The following is a 22,151-nucleotide window of genomic DNA, read 5'->3' on the forward strand; positions in this document are numbered from 1 at the left end:
TTTGTATATACATGTAGCCATTTATTCATAATTAAACTGATAATGGTCGGTATCTTATTCACATATTTGGTTTCAATTTGTATGGATTTGGTTTCGAATCTGTTTCACACGTCTGTCTTCAAGTTTGTTGCTTCGAGGCACAATTTATAATCACTTCTCTATCATTCATCATAATCAAGGATTATCCGAATCGATTGTACTTTGTATGTAATGTATTGTGCCAGGTTGGCATAAAATTACAGCTGGTGTTATCCTTTCATGTACTATTTTTTATTGTTATTTTTTTTTACCATTAAATTATTATATAATGTGTTACATACTTAAAGACGAGCAATAGGCCGAAAGTACGGGGCCCAGCAGTGGGACTTTGCTCTCATTAGGTGGCCCCCGCAGAGGCAGCACGATTTTAGCCTGTCATCTGACTTCATACCACCCACCACCCACTCACCGCAAATTCGGTGATGAATGTAATATGTATGCTCCATAGGATATATATTATGTTTAAAGGTGGCGACCGAATACCCCCATCGATTCATGTTTCACTTAACATACAGTTCTTCAGAAGAAATAAATATTGATTCGGCATAGATTTTGGGAATTTGTCACATGATATATCGATCTGTATCACATGATATTATTTCATAGATGATCGACCTTGAACTAAACTTAGTCGGTACACAGCTGTTGTGACCAATATTTAATTCATCGGATCTGCAACACAGGTATGCATGCATTGACTTTGAATAATTGCACTCCTGTGAGGGATACTTCCCTACCTTCTCCGGGAAACCACATAACAGCAGATGTTGACGAGTTTGTCACCTGCAGTGGACCGCCCAATAATGCATCAGAGCAAGTACATCTCAGAAATGTCCTCAGTGCATGTTTAAAACTAATTATATCTTAATTTTTATATTTAAAAATTATAGTTACAAAGGTAAAATATCTAGGTCTATTTATCCTAATATGATCGATTTTATCAACGAAAATATAAAAATAAAAGATAAAAAGATAATTTTAACATTTCAGTTAGTGACAACAGACGACATCGATAATGACAAACAACAACACCGCTGTGGGCGTGGTTCTGCATCTACGTTGGCACAGATGTAATTACCGAGAGATGAAAGGGCCGACATAAATGTAAAGCTGTGTCGCTCGAAAATTACGTGGGCTTCGATGTAGATGTAAATTATATATATATATATATATATATATATATATATATATATATATATATATATATATATATATATATATATATATATATATATATATATATATATATATATATATATATTGATAAAACTGATGATATTAAATAAATGGACATATATGTTTCACTTTTATAACTATAAAATATGAATATAATTTTTTAAAATATAAAAATTAAAATATTAAGTATAACTAACTATAAGAAATAATTCATAATTAGTCTCATTTATTTTTATCTATACTTTCTCCTCCCTTCTAGAACATAAATATTTCACGTGGAGACCCTCGTGAAACAGTCAAAACAATGATGCATATTGTCGAGGGATTTGATGATCGAGCTTTGTAACGTGGGCTGCAAGCCACCATTTCTATTCACGACTTGACCAAAACTTGTCCCTACTTAGCAACATTATCATCTTCCTTCATTAAGCGACACGCAGATCTAACTATTTTTATAAGCAAGTCGTCTTACTATTTTAGACAATGAGGATCCGATCTGTCATTTTGGAAAAATGTGCATTATTGGAGTACAGGATATCCGTTTGACTGAAGAAGAGGTCGGGAGGTGTTGTTGGACGAATCCGATCGATCATATGACTGTGGTAGGTTGGGTTTGATGGATCCAATTATTGAGGAGGAATATTATTGAGATCCAATTGTGATTCCCCACGTCGATACATGATTTAGGGCAGTTCTTAGGCCAGGCATGGTTGCATGAAACAATATAGACATAAACAAAGGGATAGAAAATATGTGGATGTGTGGAGTTACTTTCATTCATAAGCAATCGGATCGTCTTTGAGAAAAGATGAAGATGAGAAAGAATCATGTCAATTCTACGTTCATATTGCATTGTCACGAGACAAAACCTAATTCTGAACCCACGTTTTCCACGTTGGTCGGTACTGCCACAGACATAACCTACACTAGTTGAGCACTTGTTAGACTATTCGATTGCCATTGGGAAGGCCTTCTTTATGACCATTCAATTGAGTTGTTACCTTATTTATTGCAAGGAAATTTATGCTAATGTTGAATGATTGAATCAAAGAAATGATTAGCTTAACTACTTATTACCTTCGATATTAAAAAAATTATATATTAATAAATTAATATTAAATAATAAATGATAGAATATTAGAATGTACATCAGTTGATATTTCTTTTATCTCAACCCCCAAATCAGACTCAATCAATCTGCATTTGTCACTGTAATTATACGTATTATTATTATTATTATTATTATTATTATTATTATTATTATTATTATTATTAAGTTGGGAGCAGGGCGTCGTAGATGCGCCGCGTGCCCACGATTAAAACGTGCCTACCCGCTCCCACCCTCCCGGGGCGACCGCGGTGGGTGGGTTTGGCTTGGCGAGCCCACCCTAGCGGCCGCTCCCGTGCTGTTACTCTACGCGTCGCCTGTAGCTGAACGACACGCCTGGCCGGCAGGGCCCGACGGGGATGGTAGAGTCCCGGGGAGGTTGGACTCTGGGTGTCCCCCGCAGCAATGATGAGAAAGAGAAGGGTCGACGTCGCCTGCAAGAACCCGACTTCCCTCCCTCGAGGAACACGTGACATCTAATCAGATCGGAGGGAGCCATTCATCCTCTCTCTCTCTCTCTCTCTCTAATAATGGATGGTGAGGTTTCACCTTCTCCGCCTCGACTGTGGACTCCCTCGTATAACATCCGTCAACACGGAGTCATGGGGAAAATCCAGCGACGCATATTTGTTTGCTGGATCTTATTAATACCTAAGAATAGCATGAAGATGTTGAACGTTAAAGATTGGAGAGGTGGGAACACGATATTGATGGTAAGAAGCATCCTCGCTTGCTGTATCGAGTGAACATATACTTGACTGTCAGCCGTCAACATGAATCTTTCTCTCAGCACATGAAACACGTTTCTCGTAAGATGTCGGCCTCGTGAAAGCTAAGTATATTTACGCGGTTGTTTCACTAAAGAAAACTAGTTTTTTCTAACAGTGTAAGGAAACTTTAGTCTGTGATCATGTAGGGTCTCTTTCTCTCATACATGCTTTTCGATCTTAGTCTCATATTTGTCCATTCGAATCATGGAGGTGGTCGGTGAGAGGAAGAGGAAAAAAGCTTGACGAATAGATGACTGGTTGAGCTTCGTCGTTGCAGTTCTCGTACTGTATTCCTGCACCATAAATCTTTTGTCCACTCCCTCTCTCTCTCTCTCTCTCTCTCTCTCCCCCCGAAAGAGAGGAGAATAATTGAGCATCGTTCTTGGAATTCAAAGAAAAGAAGTGTCTCCCTTGCAGCCCACGAGTCTAATAGAAGATGAAGAGAGAGAGAGAGAGAGAGAGGGCACAAAGCTGCGTGACTGTGATGAATTATTGTACGACTGTGGACCAGTTAGATAGCAATGCGGCCCACGTTATCGGTCGTATTGTTTCACTGCTGTGCACATGTTCCATGTCTCACGTTCCGTTCCCTTCTGTAATATCTTTCACGTTGACTGTCACCACTCTCCCATCTCCTATAAAAGAGCCTCATTCCCTCAAGCCCTTCACTCACCGGGCAACACATCTGCCTCTTGTGTGTCTACATACCGCCAATTACCAAGCTTCTCTGCCCCTTAACCCCGGCCCTTCCTTCGCTACCACAGCAATGGGTAGCCTCGGCGACATTACTCTCGAAAACAACAATGTCATGTGCCCGCCGAACCCCCTCGACCCCGAGGAGTTTCGCCGGCAGGGCCACATGATGGTCGACTTCATCGCCGACTACTACCACGACGTTGATAAGTACCCTGTCCTCAGCCAGGTCTCCCCTGGCTATCTCCGTGACCGACTCCCGGACTCGGCCCCCAACCACGCTGAGCCCATCGAGGCGATCCTTCAAGACGTCCGCAACCACATTGTCCCCGGCATCACTCACTGGCAGAGCCCCAACTACTTCGCCTACTTTCCCTCCAGTGGCAGCGTCGCCGGCTTCTTGGGAGAGATGCTCAGCGTCGGCTTCAATGTCGTCGGCTTCAACTGGATGTCGTCCCCCGCGGCCACCGAGCTCGAGACCATCGTCATGGACTGGTTGGGCAAGATGCTCAACCTTCCTAAGCCCTTCCTCTTCTCTGGTGGCGGCGGCGGCGTGCTCCAAGGAACCACCTGCGAGGGCATCCTCTGCACCGTGACCGCCGCCCGGGACAAGGTGCTGAACAAGATCGGCAGGGATCGAATTGGTGACCTGGTGGTCTACTGCTCTGATCAGACGCACTGCGCTCTCAAGAAGGCGGCGCAGATCGCCGGCATTCACCCGGACAACATCCGCGCTCTGCCGACTCACCAGCGCGACGCGTTCGGGCTGTGCCCCGAGACCCTGGGAGCCGCTCTGGCAGCCGACGTCTCGGAGGGGCTGGTGCCTCTGTACCTGTGCTCAACTGTGGGCACGACCTCGTCGACGGCGGTTGATCCGCTCCGGGCGCTGTGCGAGGTGGCAGCGGAGTACGACGTCTGGGTGCATGTGGACGCGGCCTATGCTGGGAGCGCGTGCATCTGCCCAGAGTTCCGCCACTTCATCGACGGCGTGGAGAGCGCCAGCTCCTTCAGCTTCAACGCCCACAAGTGGTTCTTCACCACATTGGATTGTTGCTGCCTGTGGGTGAAGGAGCCGCAACACCTGGTGAACGCCCTCTCCACCAACCCCGAGTACTTGAGGAACAAAGCCACGGAGTCGAAGAAGGTAGTGGACTTCAAGGACTGGCAAATCGCACTCAGCCGCCGCTTCCGAGCACTGAAGCTGTGGATGGTGCTGCGGAGCTACGGGGTGGCCAACCTCAGGAACTTCATAAGGAGCCACGTAAACATGGCTGAGCTCTTCGAGGGGTTCGTGGCCAAGGACGAGAGGTTTGAGGTGGTGGTGCCCAGAAACTTCGCCATGGTGTGCTTCCGGCTGCTGCCACCCCTCGGCAGCCGCTCCACCAGGGACGGTGGATTGGAGACGGCAAACGCGATCAACAAGAGGTTGCTCGACGCGGTGAACGCGACCGGGAAGATATACATGACCCATGCAGTGGTGGGCGGAGTCTACATAATCCGGTTCGCCGTCGGCGCGTCGCTTACGGAGGAGCGGCATGTGCGGTCGGCATGGTCGGTGGTGCAAGAGCAAGCGGAGGCTCTGCTGGCGGAGCTCGAGGTGCAAGCAGCGCTGCAAGAGAAAGCAGAGACCGGGCTGACGGAGTTCAACGTGCATGCAGCGATGCAAGAGCAAGCAGGTCAGGCGGTGCACGCTTGATGCCTCAGTTTTCACTGCAAGAGATGCTACCAAGGAAGGATATTAGAGCCAAGAAGAAGAAGTCGTCGTCGTCCGGAATAAGGATACAAGCGTTCTTTCTTCTCTCTTTTCGGGTCTTATTATTATTATTATTGTTATTATTTTTCCCTTCATTCTCAGAGTGATTGAATTATGTAATTGAATGTAAGTCATGATCATATCAGCTCATCTTCTAAGAACAACTGCGTGTAACTCATGGAAGATTAGTTGCTTGTTCAGAACGCAAATGTAAGCTTACGATATCGTGTAAATTGATAGTCGATCTTACGAGAGTACAAACCCGCAGATCGATTGACACTTATCACCACCGACAAGGCAATAGTGAATAGGACTGTATTATTCGTATCATTGATGTACTTTATGTTGATGATATCGAGGATCAAAATTAAATAGATTTTTCGATATAATTTCTTTGATACTTCGATTAGTTCTATGTAGTAAATATTTTCTTTATTATCAATTATATTTGCCGACACGACGCACATCACATAAACGCTCCTTTGGACGCTTTACCTGTCAATTTATGGCATTATAATTCGTGTACTGATCGAAACATAATGCCAACATGTGTGGCCATTCGACTGTGTGGGAGAGACAAGTCATGACAATATGTCATTTTCTCATGTACTATATACTATACAAAACAGAAATAAAAATAAAAAGGACTTTCTTATCATTATATTATATTATATATATATATATATATAAATAAATTATTGAATTGAATTCCATACTAGGAATCGGTGAATGTACGACCACCCAATGATGATGATGCCACTTTGGGGACAGCTAACTAAAATATGGGCCAATGCAAAGAGCACCCAATACTTGTGTTATATTTTGTCCATTATATGCAGTACTTTTGTATAACATTAAGTTTATATATTGACACCGGCTCATAGTAAAAAAATAGATGATTTGGGAGCGAGACGTAGGCCTTTGGCTCTACTTCTAATGCCAATATGATAAAGAATCATTTGGTCAATATGCAGCTCATAAGTTTACGAGGAATTATTCACTTTAGAGGTAAAAGAGACCTGACAGACTTATGAACCATTGGTTCCTATGCTTTTCAACTAATGTGAGACTAAATGATCTTATCATATATATATACAGGTTATATTCCTCATCTAATATTATAATATTTTTTTCGAAAAAAAAAGGATACAATTTGTATTGTATTTTGCTAACATCATGTCGATTTTTTTTTTTTAGTGCTGCTAATTTATCCAAAAGCATAAATGCTCATGATTTATTAATCTGTATTCGAAGAATTTGAGAATATCCTCATCATACTTTACCAAAGTTTTTAACCATGGTTTGCGAAGAATGGTTGTTGGAATTGATACACTCGATAAATTTGGATCCATATTTTTAAGGTTTTATATGCTACGTATATGCTTATTAACCTATTTGTTTGGATCCATTTTAATAGAGTTCAAATTGCACAGCTCAATTACTAATGAGTTAAAATAAATATATATATTAAATAATATGCATGAGGTTCATATGTGTACTCCAATATGAGAGAATCAACAACGTACTAACCAACACAAATATATCAACAGAGACAGCTCAATTAATTATTCATGACTTTATAGTGATGTTTTTGTATTTTTTCTATTTGAGAGAGTCAGAATTTTCTTTTTTAATTATAGTAGTCTAATTGTTTGTCCAATTTATAATTATTGAAAAATTATGAGATGGTAGGTTTAGTGATTGATAGAAAAAAAAATTAATAACTAGAAAGAAAATTATTGATCTCTTTAAATAGACTTACAAGAAGAAGTTTAGAAACACCAACCTATATCTAAAAGATAAGATAAAATAGTTTAAATGACTAACCCATCCATCTTAAAACTTCTAAGATAACAATAAATCTAATCATTATTTATAAAATCTATTAGCTTATCCCAACATTTTTTTCCTTTTAAACTTAAATTTTTTTGATATTCCATTTAGAATACTTATTCAAATTGGATTCTCGATGTTTTGATATACTAACAAAACCTTTCAAATTTAAAATATTTTATAAGATAAGGAAACTAGAGTTTCCACCTAGAGAATCCAATTTGGACAAGTATTCTAAATTGACTCACATGATTTCACCATAGATCTACTTCTCTTTGCTTGATATTTCTTTTTAGTGGATTCCCAAATCTACTTGTAACTGCCGTTACAAATAATTCTTTCCAAGATAATTCTTTACCTTTAGATCTTTCAATATATATATATATATATATATATATATATATTCTTAAACTTTACCATTTGTGTTTCAATTAATATCAACCCTAATGCAAGTTTAGATACTCTAGATTCTACAATCTATCAATACTCTTTCGACCGTAGAAAGTTCTCCATCAGCAAACTCCAATGATCATAATGACTATTAAATCAGAGGGATAGTAGGTTGCACAAAATTCTAAAAAATCATTAGTAAATAATACAACAACACAAAATATAAATGAAAAAAAAGCTATGGTTTTAATCTACTTTCCAGCTCACTTTTGTAGATCTTTAACCTTTTTGATCGAATCTTTAAATCTTTGACTTTTTATGGATCTTTGACCTTCTAGACCTCTAGTTTTTTTTGGATCTCTCGCCTTTTAGATCTCTAGATCTACAGTCTTTTAGGGATATATAGTTTTTTAGCTCTTTAGATCTCTAGCCCATTGCTAATTAGAAAGAGAAGAACAATAGAGGAAAACACGGAAACATATTTTATTGATCTCTTTAAATATATTTACAAGTAGTTTAAAAGAGCCCACTTATATCTAAAAGAGAAAGATGAAATAATTTAAATAACTAACCCATCCATCTCAAAACTCCTAAGATAATGATGCTCCATGATTTTTTATAGATTAAATGGTTATATAAATTTGTTGGATCATTGTTTTTCTTTTTTGTTTTTCATGCATCAAAATGAAAATATAGGATGATGCATGTGATAAAGGTTTTCATGTGTTGATTGCTCCTTCCTTTACCTTAATCTTGATTTAGATTAGCAGAATATTTATATGGTATGATGATTGATAGCTATACCTCATTTTACAGTTTCTGAAGCTGTCACTCATTTTGTCCACCAGGCTTGGCTATGTCTACAGGCAGTTCCTATCACCATCCTTTAGAACAACCAGTTATGCTGTGTTGTCTCCCAACCACCCAACCAAGGATGATTATTAGGATGATCAACATTCAAAATGTAACTTTAATTGAATTTGGAACAAGTTCAAGCACCTGATTCCAAAACACACTGGATGAGCCCTGATTCAAGAATGAATTGATTGAAATTTGCAGATATCATAAGCTAAGCCACTTTGATTTGTGCCCAACAAAAGACAGTAGTGTTTTTTCCCTGATATGATCAACACATTGTGGAAAGCTTTGATCAACAAAAGTTTACAACACCTCAATGTCATAAGCTCAAAAGTCAAAATCACATAAACCCAAAACAAAATTCCAAAATTGATTAACACGAGTATCCAAAAAATCAGACTCAAATTGAGACATTGGATTTAGGCTGCCCCTGCAAGCATTACCTGCAACACGTTGGTCCCATAAATGGTTCCATCTGAATCATAGTTGCTGTAGCGTCCGCGAATCGAACTCATAAAACTTGTATTTAAGCATGACCTGATAAAGTGAGAGATCCAAATATAAGTGGGTTATATGGACCTGGATCCGTTGCAGCCACTAATCAATCACTCATCATCATCCTCCGAATAAGAGAACTTTATTGAATGTGATTGCAGATCGATCTGTCCACCTCTGTAGCTTCCACGTTTTTTCTTGGTTTTTTCATGCCTAAAGTCCCTGCAACACCATATAAGAAATGAAACATGACATATGTATGTTAAGACATACAGTTTCTAGTAGTAAAATCCTTTGAATATTAAATAAACTAGCAGATTTCCATATTTAAATTAAACATGGTTCATCCACAACTGATGGCTAACAATATGTGAACAATCAGAGTACCAATCGTGAACTGCTTTCCCTACTTTATAAATATTTGGAAATTTGCAATATACACAGGACCGATAATTCACAGTAAGCAATAATTATCTTTACCTTCCTCTCACTTGACCAAGAACTTCTTGTGCCTTGGCACCATACCCCGTATCAGCACCATGCTGCAAAGTGGAAATGTAAGAAAATAAAATTTTACGGGATGTAAAAGAAACAAAATTACTTAATTACCTTAGCCCAGTATGAATTATCCTTGAGCTTTTCATCTGCAAATTTAATCTCCTCTATCTTCACCCTTTGAAAAGCATTCACACTTTTTGGCTGCACCGAGAATAAAAAATTTCAATAATTCTAAAAAAATTGATTGAGAATATCTGCATTCAACTACTACAGGCATAAAAAGAACAGAAAAATGAGATCAGAGCAGGCTGAGTCAAAAGGTAATTTCAGTCATTCTATCACTAATAATTACAGGTATAGGAATGCCTATAGCAGGTCAGAAGGAAAATGAACAGTAATCAAAACATAGATCTCGGTTAGGAAAAGATTGCTTTCAGGCAAAAGACTTTGCTACCAGATCAGCCAGGATTAACATCATAATGACTTAGCATGTGAACTAAAAATTTTAGTACTGTACCAATTAAAGGCCTTTATGATGCAAAAAAAAAGATAAAAGGAGTTTAGAAACACCACACTGATATTCCAGGCCATCTTTTTGATGTTAGGACAAAGTTATGTCCTTTAGAGAAAAAAAAGAGGACAAATTATCTATTAGTAAAAAGAATAAACCTATCTAACTTCAACTTCTCATAAAATAAAAAGACAAGCAAAGGGAGGAGAAAATTAAGAAAGGGAAGTAGCCCTAACAGCATGTGGCATAGTTATGCAGGTGTGTCCATGATCAATCCACTATAAACAGATAAGCAGAAGCATAATATTCTTAAGATGGTTTTAGTTACCTATTACACCTAATCAAAAGTATTTTCTGCAATCATAGAAATTGAAGACTTCATAAGGTCAAAATGTAACATAAGATTTGAAGTAACTACTTGAACCTGGATCAATAGAAAAAGAGGTTCTACCTTTCTATCCGATATGAGATATTATCTCAGGACAGAGAGAAGATACAGCATAATTTTGTCCACAAAATAAGAAAATTTTGCTAGTCCTAAATTTACATATCAACTGACACAAACTTACTTCTGGAGCAAAAAAAGAACCAAAAGATATGGATACCTCTGCTGAATGGTTTTCTTTTTTTCTGTTGCTTCCAATGCTTCCATTTCCTACCACTTCATCCTTTAATTTACTTGCACTATTGTTTTCATTAGCCTGTGTCGAAAGCTCGAGTTGCTTGCCAGCATTCCTATTACTATCCTTACTTTCTTCCATCTTCCTCTTTTTAGTAGTAACTGGGGTATCACCATCTAAAGCAGATTTGTCAAACTTCACAAGATTCTCTGTTTCCTCAATATTTTCAGCACCTTCAGATTTGACCTTTGAATCCTTGTCTGCAGTCTCATTATCAGTTATCCCACTCATGGGCAATACTTTTCCCTTTTTGGAAGGTTTCTTTGCAACTTTAACATTCATGCCTTCAGATTTAGGAAGACTTTCAGCTCCAAAATCTGATGTTTCCACATCTTGATTGATATTACATTCTTTAATTTGGTCACCAGATTTTTCTTCTGCTGCCTGATTAGAGTTCACAGTGGGCACAACATCAGAAGTTAATTTCTGTTTCTTCTTCTTGACTTTGTGTTGAGAATCATTATGAACCAAGAGATTCTCAGAGGCAGGACCACTGTGACCTTCGGTGTCTTCCAATTTCTTGTCCTTGAATCTTTTGTCAGATATATTCTCAGATGCTTCCACTTCTACCTTTTTTAGTTTTTTCTCTTTTTTCTTTTCACTTTTATGTTTTACATTTGCAAAGTCACTAGGTTCAGCAATCTCATCATGAGTTTCAGGCATACTCTTGAGTTTCTTCTTCTTCTCTTTGTCATTTTTATGGGGATCTGGTGACTGATTTGCAGGATCAATGCTCTCAGCTTTCTCTCGACTGACTTCCAAATGTTTATTTCCACATCCTTCAGTGGATGGGTCATGAACCAATTTCTTTGTCTTTTTCTTCTCCTTAGTTTCGGCATGCAAGTCCTCGTCCATTTTTAACTTCTCACTTTCTGTTCCATCATTAATTTGATCAGTTCTCTTTCTTTTCTTCTTGTGAATGTTCTCAGTGGTGCAGTTCATATTCTTGCCTTCTACTACTCCAGGAATGCTGACGTTTTGTAGATCTGCAAATCATATAAATTGATGTTTTATCCAAATTGTAGAAAGTTAGGATAGCATGCTAAATTGTACCATGCTCAAAAAGTACACCTGAGCCTCTAAAAACAATAGATGTTTTATCAGAATTGTCCTGATGCATGCATAGGATACAAAACTAAGCAGAAAGAAAAGACAATGAAGAACATAGTGCACCTTGATCTCTCGGCCAATCAATGCTAGCTTCTCCATGACCATTACTGCAAGTGGAAAAGTGCCTCGTAGATGATGAGAATGTAAAAGCATAAGGATACAATATAAAAGTAAGATCAGAAAGATCATAATTGGGTTTCCAGATTAAATAAATAAATGTCTGATAGTACTGCAGAGTGACAATTAAGAAAACCACGTAACATTTCCCTTTTTTGGGCTAAGCACCCAGAATTAACACCAAAATAACACACATGAAGGAAGACACCAAACACCCAGAGCTAACACCATAAAAACACACATGAAGAAAGACACGGCACACCAAAAGACTTCAGGCAAAAGGAACATCCTAGCATATAAAATGCTGTTGTGTGCAATCCTCAAGTTCAATCTCACTCACAAATGATTGTTATTTATGTAGGAAGAAGCAAGATACGATAAGAGATTCACAGTCTGTAGCTCTGGACTTGCACTATTTAAGCTCTTGCTGTCAAATGATGATTATCCTCAGCCAATAGCAACACAAGAAAAAAACAACTGGTTTTCATGCTACTTTATGTAAGAATCCATCACCAATATCCTTCCTTCAGCCAACAACCAATATAATATTAACTTCCATCCATAGTTCTCACTAAACCATGGCTCTAAGATAATGCTAAGACGTCTCGTATTTAGTGAATTTCAACACTACAGTGTTTAAATTGTTGTCCTGATCGACAATTCCCAATTTGGGCAAAATATACTAGTGACCATCCTCTACCAAGCGAAACCTTTGTGCACAGGGGAAAACTCGTCTGTTCCAGAGTTTTGCTCAAATCCAACCTATTCTGAGCACGTCACAACTGTTTTACCAAAACAGGACAAAACCTGACCCACATTTGAAAGTCAAAACCCTGCCTGTTCTTTTTGCATGAACTGATTCTCATGTTATTCTTGTCAAACATGGGAACATGTGAAATGCTAAGAGAAGAAGAGGCGGTGGACATTAAGACAGAGAATTTTTGTTTTAAGACAGAATTTTTGTTTTTCTTGTCTTTATGATTGTTGCTGATCAGACTACCACTTGGTCATACAATGTTGGCATTTAATATGACAATCCTTGCCTTAATGTATTATCTAACACATTATCTAGAACTTCAAATACTTGACTCTGACGGATCAATGTCCCTCCCAACCATATACAGAAACACATAAAACCTAAAAACTATTACTAAAAATATAAAAACATAGAAATAAAAATCATAAATTGGTCTATAACACTCTATCTGTAACCTAAACTTCAACTAAAGTCATACCCAAGAAGCAAAGAAGCAAGCAATCATACCATGCTGTCTTGCAATTACACTCAACTGGAACTCAACTTCAAATCATACCCAAAGTTGAGTCTTGCCATTAGACACAACTTGAACTCTTAAATGACTAAATCCTAAATTCAAAACGGCATTTAACTCTAGATGAGTCACCCTTGTGATATTGTTGTTAAATCTGAACTCTTAAGATTCTATGCTCTATTGGTCCCATGCTTCACCCTTTTGAACCCATTAGCCATTTGAATAAATCTCATGTCATGAATATGATTTATCTTAAACTGTTTTATCCTTCACATGCATCCTCCAGTCAACACACACCATTATTATTACTTATGATCAACTAGGGTGTTTAGTATAGCATCTAGAATATCTAATAAATCTACATAAATTGTAAGATGAACAATATCTAATAAAATCTATAGAAAAATGGTGCCTCTTATAGGCAAACAGCTAGGGACTTTAACTAGCTATTCGATCACCAAATAAATCCAACAAGCCAATGTCAACAGCTTTTCAACTGATTGCATAAACATTGCCCTCAGTCCATCACTCAAGCTTCTTTGTCATCATGCATCATTATCTCTAGAAAAGGATATCATCTACTTTGATTTAGCACCCTTCTCACGGGTTCTCCATTTATGTTCACTATATCTTTTATTGAACATGGCCACAGGACTAAAGTAAAAAAATTGCATACCTTGAATCCAAGAACTTGCAAAATAGATCCTCCAAGTTTACAGAAGATGATTTCCAACAACCCATCTATAAAAAATTCATACCATAACATGAGTCAGAAAATTGCAGACATGATATGGGAAAACAAACCAAAAGAAGCAAAAGATGTGCTCACTTAATTTTTCAGGTCAGACAACAATATATACAGAAGCATTCTTCATTGAGTGGAACAGGAGTATTTTCAAAAGAAACACAAAATATGCATGTATACTTACACTTAGTTATCTAAAAACCGCTGACAGTTTTTTTATTACAGACTTAGGCAGTACCATATAAGAGTACCCGCTTGAGGCTCCAGTACAAAATTATGTTGCTTGTAAAATGCTGAAATCAGTGTTCACCAATAAATTCTCACTAAAAAAGTACGACCCAATGCCAACCTAGGTTGACAATAAGAAACCTTAGCAATGACCAAAAGGCTCACCCTCATCAATATACTCCCACTAGGCTACCATTGTTCTCCAACCGATATCCTAAAATTATTAGACGGATATTTCTACTGTGGTAAAAATGACTTTTCTGTAAATCCATTGAGCACATGAAAGATGAAAACATAACCCTTACAGTAAAACAAACCAAAACATGCTCAAATATATGGCAGAATAATTCCTCTTGAGAGGACCAAAAGGCTCTCAATAAACAAAATGGACAGTGACAAGAAAATCCCTTCACGTAGTCAAAATCTTAATGCTCGGCATCCTTTTACCCATCTACTTAATTCTTCATAATCCTCCAAGCTCATAGCATTTTTAAGCAACCAGAAAAAGAATATATTCATATCACTCTAATCGTCTCAGTATACAAAAGCTGTGACATGGGAACGTGATTCTAATTTTATATTCATCCACCAAATATCAAAAGTATCCTTAAACTGTATCTTAAAAAAATCTAATGGATTATAGAATAACATATTTTAAGTGATTAAAAAATGATCTTCAGTATCTGCATCCTCAATCTCCTAATTTTTCATTCCTTTGCAGATCGAGAAATGGGAGGACAAGAAGGACCTTCCATTGTGACTGAACTTTTAAGTTTCAACATTTTTAAGGAAAAGGTACATGTTTCCACCATGCCATTGTAGTTTTGCAACGAATAACTGATCTAAGTACTATCACACTCAACAAGATACCACTGTATTACATACAAAAACAGATTAACAGAAAAGATTCGTCAATCAGGTGCAAGAAACGGTAATCTGATGTAAGTTTTATCAACCAATAAAAACAAAGATAACGATCGAGTAAGAAGCCTAAACACCCAACAGAGAAGAACGACCAAAGTCAAATTTTCATGCTATCGACATGTAAAACAGCCAATTAAATGACGATCTTTTGGTGATAACGAAAGAGGACAAACGACTTCCAAGCACCTCGAGCCGGGTTTCGGACTGGAAGACAGAGAGAGTCCTGGAGAAGCCACTGCCGTCGAGGAAGGCCGCGATCGATCTGAGAAGGACATCTCTCCCGAGCCCGTTACGCGACGCTTCCCCGACCTCGGTCCCATCCAAGTGGAGGGGTTCCGAGGATCGCTTCTTCCTCTCCTTCTTCTCCTTCCGTCTCGCCTTGCTGTCCTCCACAGCGGCGACGGCACTGTTGGCTGCGAGCATGATTTGGCGAGGGACGAAAGGAATTGAGGCCGACGGGTTCGCTCGTTTATCGGGGAGCGACGAACAGAGCATAGCAGACGTGTTCTCTAGGGTTTATGAGGACGTGCTGATATGAGGGAGAAGTCCTTCAAACGCTCGGCCCGGATCGACCGTTCCTTTTGCGGCAGATCGGAAGCTTCTAGAACGAGCAGAATCGGTTGAGATGGTGCGGATTTCTATCGGGCTAATGGATCTAAATCCGATAAGCTTATGGGTCGAGGGCCCATATTTCTCGTTTCGGGTTGGGCATCGAGCCCAAGCACCGCCACCACGTGTCGGTCCGAGATCCATGACCAATGAGGTTAACGGATCCAAAATAAGGATCCGCATAAGGAATAATTGACCTTTGGAATTATATTATTTTTGTGCCCTCACGAACAAAACATGAAATGTATTTAGAAAATTAAAAGTATAATAGTAAAGCAATCTAAAATGTATCGTATATCATTATATTGTACTTATCGAGTCCAACATTAGGTTCTTATCTTACTCCGCAAGAAAGAAGAACCCTTGAAGTTGCACCGGCCACTTCCTCGGTCTTGCAGGCTTCACCTTTCCTTGATAGATTCCATCTCATCAGCTCACGAGGAAAAGAAAGAGGGAACGAAGAGAATACTTCGGCTTTCTTTGTCCGTAAGCCATCATGCACACTTCATTCTAGTAGCTCCTACAGACACAACCAAGAGACAAGGATCTGCCAAAGTGAAGGCCACAAGGAGCTCCTCACATAGATATATCCATAAGATTACATGTTGAGACGGAATCACATTGATGTTATATGTCCTACAGCTGCGAAGATTGTTGGGATTGCGTATGCTAAGGTATGTACTGCCAGTGTCAGGACAAAAGATTCTGAAGGTTTGAAGTGAAGAAGTACCTGCGTGGTTTTGGAGTTACATACGCTTACATGAATAAATGTTTGACAGCTACAAGTCACTGCGAACTGAGCATTGTACCATTTCCTCTCTCTGCTTGACCAACAAATGAACACCATCAACACGACAAAAGTCTTTTATATGAAGAGCTGCAACTTTTGAGGCCGGTTCATTATAGTCTCCTCTTTTGTTTCCGAGGCACTGTGTGTGTGTGTGTGTGCAAGAGAGAGTGAGAGAGGGAAACAGAGCTGGTTGCATCGGCCATGAGGAGTGGAGAATGGATCCTCGTTTATGGGTTTTTGATGTTGGACTGCTACATGGGTAACCCTTCCCCATCTCCCACATACTTCTTTTCTAGTTCAGATTGTGGCATTTTTCAGTTTTTCCTGCACTTCCATTTGATCACAGATTTTGATATGGGAACCAGAAGTTTGAAATGCATCATATTAGGAGGTAAAGTTAATCTATTAGTTTGTAGGTTTCTCTATCATAGATAACAGGGTAGAACAAAAATGTTTCTTGAAGAAGATAATGTTAAACCAACATGAAAGCCTTCCATAAATAAAATCAGCACAAAAACAAGTAGTAAAAACCTTCTTTCTACATTTCTTCTTATTGTAAGCTTTGCATTACTATTTTCCTTTGTTTTTCTTCATTTTTTCCTCGTTTTGGCATTAGTAATTTGCTATGCGTTCATGATTTTCTTACAAAGCAAATATTATTTTTGATGTTTGATCATCATTCTAGGATATGTGTTGTTCGTTTCAAGCATCGAGTGTTTTTCCTCTATTATTTTTCTTAATTCTCTATTTAATGCAGTGGAGGAACCCCTAAGACCAACAGTGACATCCACCATCTTGCTAATGTGTGATGTTGTCTGGGTGCCACTTCCTTCTGTAACTTTCTCCCATTTGTAGGTGTTTGTGTTTACTTGGAACTTTATAGAGGGTATATGGTTGATGTTCTTCTTCAACTGAAGAAATCTTTATTGGTTTTTTGTGATGAGAGGACTAAATACTGTATAACTGAAGCTCGAATTCACTACAAATTCTCTTGATTTCTCAATATAACGACAGAGTTCAGATGTGAAGGCCTTGACCATTGTCAGAGACATTATAAGCCCACAATAATTACAGCTGCTTGTTTGGTTATGCTTTCCGAGTTGTCACCTGCTTGCTGCCTGGAACAGGAACAGAGTGCTATTTACTACTGTCCATATTTGGCACTTTTGAGTTCATTCATGGCACTCGGAATATGACAAATCAAACTTAGGCATGGTCACGTTTTGGAGTTAATTCATGACACTCATGAGTTCAACACTTCATTTGTTATTTTGAGAATTATGTTTCGATTGTCAACTAAGACCTGAAGTAGATCGGCTTGAAAACATGTGCTATCTGAAGCACCAACTTCCATGGTATCTACATAACTATTTAACTGAATTCTACAAAACTTCAATGTGAATTAGGAAAGTAATGGAGTTTAAGATCTATAACCAGGAAAAAAAGTTATGTAGACGTTAAACTTGCCAATCGAAACAACTGATAGCATCGGATAATAAACTATTTTCTGGAGTGGATCCAAAATTTTATTGCTCAAATTTGGATTTACATATCAAGGGAAGACCACTTGAACAACTCTGCCTTTGAGGATTCAAATTTGCCATACACAAAAATGGTTAATAGTTTTGGATAAAAAATCTGGTCTGTTGATGTTTGTCATATTTAAGTCTGATTATTCATGGAAAATTCTTAGATAAGACTACAGAAAAGAGACAAGAGCATGTGATGTTTGCACTATGAGCAACTGATACAGGAAGGCAAATAATCTTGGCATGCCAGTCAAACTGCAGACTTTATTATTCACATGATGATAATAGCCATGCACCAGCAATCTAAGAACTAAAAGAGTCTGGATTGTGATGTTTTAGTTATTTAAAAATAGGGATCATCAATGTTCCAAGTAATTTTTTTGCTAGGCGAAGATCACAACAGTAACATCTTATCTTCCTTCATATACAGTAATTTGTGGAGAATTCTTGTTTTGTCTTACAATTTTTTTACTTTTTCTGGTTACTGATCACCAGAGCAGAACCCTCCAATTGCTAGTGTCTGGTGAAAGTATTGTTTTGCCCTTTCTCTTTGATTGCAGGATCTTTGAGCCAAACATCAAAGATTTGGGATAAAGCATCTCTTTTCCCTTTTTAAGATCTGATGTTCCTCTTTAGCAGAGCTGCGTGACTGTCCTAATAATGCTTGCTCAAAGCTTTAAACTCCTACTGTTCACAATCTTGATCTTATTGTTTGTGCACTTCATCCTGTTCATAAGACATTTACAGCCAAATCTGGGAGTTCAGATAAAGCCAATCTTTGATGGCATTAATTTTTTAGGTCCGATGCCATTAGGATCAATAATAAAGCCAACCAAACTAATTAGTTTTATGTTAATTCTTTTTTGGTTCTTTTACTCACTAGGCAGGAAAGAAGTTTGTTTCTTTGAAATATAATATTAGAGTGTAAGCATTTCATGAGGTATAATCCTTTGTAATCAGAATTATGTTAACACAATTTCCTGATTCATGCAATTATGGACATCATGTTGCTTTATGATCTATGTGCCATTTAGTTTCCTTCTCTTGTTCTCCGACATCTGGCCTTCAACCTTTCTGATTCCATGGAATGATCAGTTGTTGCACTGGGGGTAATACTCCAGCAGAAGGCTGAATCCACCATCCCAATTCCGACATTCTCTCCTCCCGAAGGTAACACAACGTTCGTCGAGGGCACTACATGGTGCGTTGCCCGCCCGGGGGTTTCTCAGTTTGACCTCCAGAATGCGCTTGATTGGGCATGTGGACTTGGTGCTGCTGACTGCTCACTTGTGCAGCCTGGTGCCGCCTGCTACGACCCAGACACACTTCTCGGTCATGCCTCCTATGCGTTCAACAGTTATTACCAGCAGAACGGAAACTCCGATATCGCATGCTACTTTGGTGGAACTGCAATCATCACCAACAGAGATCCAAGTAAAACTCCTCAATCTCAAGTTCTCAAAGTTTTTCTATTCCAACAAACAGTCCAAGTAACAGACTGCTGCATTTGCTTGTCATGACAGGTTACGGTTCCTGCAAGTATCTCAGTTCAGGGTGAGTGCTCTTACATTGTTTGAACATTTCCATTGTCATGTCATTAGAGATATAACCAAAGCCTTGATCATGATAAAATTGTATGCTAGGCAAATTTTTTATGCTCATCATTGATTACCTCCACATATTTTATCATCATACTTGTTACTGAACCCTGCAGTGGTACTTAGCAGGCTTCCCTCATGAATGCAGGCCAATTTCTGCTTCATCTCTGTGCCAGAGGATCTCCACCTTGAAGATTTTGGGAATCTTAGTCCTTTTATGTTTAAACACTAGTTTATGATGCACCATTATAGGGTAATCAAGGTCCGCGTCCTCTCTAATTGTAGCTGATTCCCTAGTGTTTTTTGGCTATTTGGTCATGTTTAAACCTTCGGATGAAGTCAGTAAGTCTATTAGGTAGTCCAGTTTGGTTAAACGAATCTTCCGTGATGATGAGCTTACTCGATGGATGATGCAGTGGTAACTTGTTTGTGTTGGTTATAGGTTTGTATCATGCGTATAAAGTCAAATATAGTCTGATTCATACCCAGAATGAGATATGAGATGTTGAGGCAAACATAAAACGGCAGGTCAATGCATTAGGTTCCTTCCACTCTGATCCAAGGTTTGAGAGAAATTATATGCCCAGACATAGCCTCAGGTGCAAGCAGGTTGCTTCTTCTATTTAAACTCATGGCAATGCTTGTTTCACTGGAGCAGTTTCACTAGGTTTCTCTTTCAAATGTTCCGAGAATTTATGTTATGTTAAATTTGCCGAGTCAGCAACATTCTTCTGGGAGAATGGAGCATGGATGCATCTTAGTGCAAGAATTCTGTGAAAATGGAATTCAAAGAAGCTCACTGCATGAGTTTGTCCATATGAACTTATTCAATCATAGACATTTTGGATTATCAGAGTTTGCTATACTGATTGAGGCTTTTCATTCTGAAATCAAATAAGCTAAACCTGTGACTAAACTCCATAGAAATTCAGTATCTTACATTTTGCAATAGTTTGTATCTTATAATGCAGTTAATATTCTTCAACAGCAATACAAATCATAACAATGATAATGCCATCTTGATTTCTTCTGTGTTAGCAGATGGATGATCAGAAATCTAGGAGTTTTTGTAGTTCACAGTCCAGAGGGAAATATAGTCAACTAAATATTTTTAGTATTTGTTTTCAGATTGGATCTTCTTTTGGCAACAAAATAAGGTGAACTCTCCACCTGGATGTAAGTTAATAAGACACTGAACCAAACAATTTTCTCCAACCCTGAAATATTCTCTCAGATCAAAAACAAAACTCTCTTTAGAATAAAAAAAAAGGGAGAAACAAGCTGCTCTTGCATTTGCATAGTTTTCAGAATTCCCTGTAACAAAAATCACTATACATTTTGATGATTCAAGCATTATAGTTAGCAACTGGTGAACATGAACATTCTATGCTGTGTTCCCAAAGCCAAGCACTCCAGATGAAGCTTCTTGGACTCCCAAAGTAAACAACCACACATGGGGATCAAAATCTTCTATTCTTTTGAGAGCCAACAGATATAACTCTCTTCATGCTCTCACAGTGTGAGATGGTTTCTTGAGTCTAAAAAAGGATGCCAAATATACTGTTCATGACACCTGGTTTTAAGCTAATCAGTGCAAAGCAGAACCTGAACGTCTAAAAGTTTCTTCTGCAGAGCACACTACCTTCAGACATGGATGTCCACAAACTGAGTGTTTTGGCCATTGATGCACCACTTTTCTGATCAGGTGTGCTGATCTATCTTCTCCATCTCTTCTATCCCAACATCTTTTGCATCACAAAGTATGAATGACAGGTATGATGATGTATGCTGAGCTCCTCTTCTCCATATCTTTTGCTTCACACAGAATGGCTGACAGGTTGAGCGTCCACATACTCTCTTGGAAAGCTCAGGTGAGTAGAAAAGGGACCCAGTTTTTTTATGATGTTGTCACCAAGTTGCTCCAAATGACACAGTCTTGGCCTTGCATGTGAAAGCCTTCTTTTGCTACGCTAATGGAATGAACCACATCAAAGCTTTCATGCTTTGGTATAGCCATGATAGAGAAGCCAACCCTGGTTAATGCTTGCTGTGGAGTTAGGATGTGTCTTGGGTGGAATGAAAAGGACATGGTTTGGTGTTGTACATGGAAGTCAACATCCTGCTCTGATAGATGAGGAGTTGGTCCAACTGATGCCAGAGATTCCACAGTGAGCCAAGGAAAGTTGGAAGTGGATGATTACAGTTCACACTGAAGCCAGAGATTTTTAGCAGTTTGGCAGGTGAAGGAAGAAGGTGTGGCATTTTTTTTTCTTTTCTTTAAACTTTCTTGGATGATTATAAGTTGATTTTTCCTAAAAACAAGCCTGAAATTTCTGGATCACACCCCTTTCTAATGTGTTACACTGTTTTGATTATATTATCTAAAACAATATAACTCCTCCTTTTGAAATCAATGTGATCATATA

At 38.5% G+C, this 22,151-nt stretch overlaps 3 protein-coding genes across 3 annotated transcripts; 2 read left to right on the top strand and 1 right to left on the bottom strand.

Moving 5' to 3' along the window:
- The first annotated feature begins 3,750 nt into the window (after positions 1 to 3,750).
- Positions 3,751 to 5,703, top strand: LOC135642061 (tyrosine decarboxylase 1-like). Its single transcript, XM_065157846.1, has one exon. The coding sequence runs from the start codon at positions 3,860 to 3,862 to the stop codon at positions 5,480 to 5,482; it is 1,623 nt and encodes a 540-aa protein (XP_065013918.1). The 5' UTR covers positions 3,751 to 3,859; the 3' UTR covers positions 5,483 to 5,703.
- Positions 5,704 to 8,822: 3,119 nt separating this feature from the next.
- On the bottom strand, positions 8,823 to 15,732 carry LOC135642188 (uncharacterized). Its single transcript, XM_065158116.1, has 7 exons — positions 15,386 to 15,732; positions 13,979 to 14,043; positions 11,978 to 12,021; positions 10,730 to 11,790; positions 9,725 to 9,814; positions 9,596 to 9,657; positions 8,823 to 9,337 (listed from the first exon to the last, which is right to left on the bottom strand). The coding sequence occupies exons 1-7, from the start codon at positions 15,692 to 15,694 to the stop codon at positions 9,226 to 9,228; spliced, it is 1,743 nt and encodes a 580-aa protein (XP_065014188.1). The 5' UTR covers positions 15,695 to 15,732; the 3' UTR covers positions 8,823 to 9,225.
- Positions 15,733 to 16,416: 684 nt separating this feature from the next.
- Positions 16,417 to 20,572, top strand: LOC135642695 (glucan endo-1,3-beta-glucosidase 13-like). The gene is made up of 4 exons (XM_065159044.1): positions 16,417 to 16,857; positions 19,223 to 19,561; positions 19,651 to 19,681; positions 19,874 to 20,572. The coding sequence occupies exons 1-4, from the start codon at positions 16,800 to 16,802 to the stop codon at positions 19,962 to 19,964; spliced, it is 519 nt and encodes a 172-aa protein (XP_065015116.1). The 5' UTR covers positions 16,417 to 16,799; the 3' UTR covers positions 19,965 to 20,572.
- The last annotated feature ends 1,579 nt before the right edge of the window (positions 20,573 to 22,151 follow it).

The sequence above is a fragment of the Musa acuminata genome, chromosome BXJ3-7, assembly GCF_036884655.1.
Source record: "Musa acuminata AAA Group cultivar baxijiao chromosome BXJ3-7, Cavendish_Baxijiao_AAA, whole genome shotgun sequence".
NCBI classification, from domain to species: domain Eukaryota; kingdom Viridiplantae; phylum Streptophyta; class Magnoliopsida; order Zingiberales; family Musaceae; genus Musa; species Musa acuminata.

What these genes read in the sequence shown, in the direction of transcription:
- LOC135642061 (XM_065157846.1), top strand. Translation starts at nt 3,860, where the DNA reads ATGGGTAGCCTCGGCGACATTACTCTCGAAAACAACAATGTCATGTGC.
- LOC135642188 (XM_065158116.1), bottom strand. Translation starts at nt 15,694, where the DNA reads ATGCTCTGTTCGTCGCTCCCCGATAAACGAGCGAACCCGTCGGCCTCA. An exon ending in TGCAAGTTCTTGGATTCAAG is followed by an intron (nt 12,022 to 13,978) that starts GTATGCAATTTT and finishes TTCCACTTGCAG; the next exon opens with TAATGGTCATGGAGAAGCTA. An exon ending in AAGAAAACCATTCAGCAGAG is followed by an intron (nt 9,815 to 10,729) that starts GTATCCATATCT and finishes TTCTCGGTGCAG; the next exon opens with CCAAAAAGTGTGAATGCTTT.
- LOC135642695 (XM_065159044.1), top strand. Translation starts at nt 16,800, where the DNA reads ATGAGGAGTGGAGAATGGATCCTCGTTTATGGGTTTTTGATGTTGGAC. An exon ending in GATGTTGGACTGCTACATGG is followed by an intron (nt 16,858 to 19,222) that starts GTAACCCTTCCC and finishes TGGAATGATCAG; the next exon opens with TTGTTGCACTGGGGGTAATA. An exon ending in CATCACCAACAGAGATCCAA is followed by an intron (nt 19,562 to 19,650) that starts GTAAAACTCCTC and finishes TTGTCATGACAG; the next exon opens with GTTACGGTTCCTGCAAGTAT.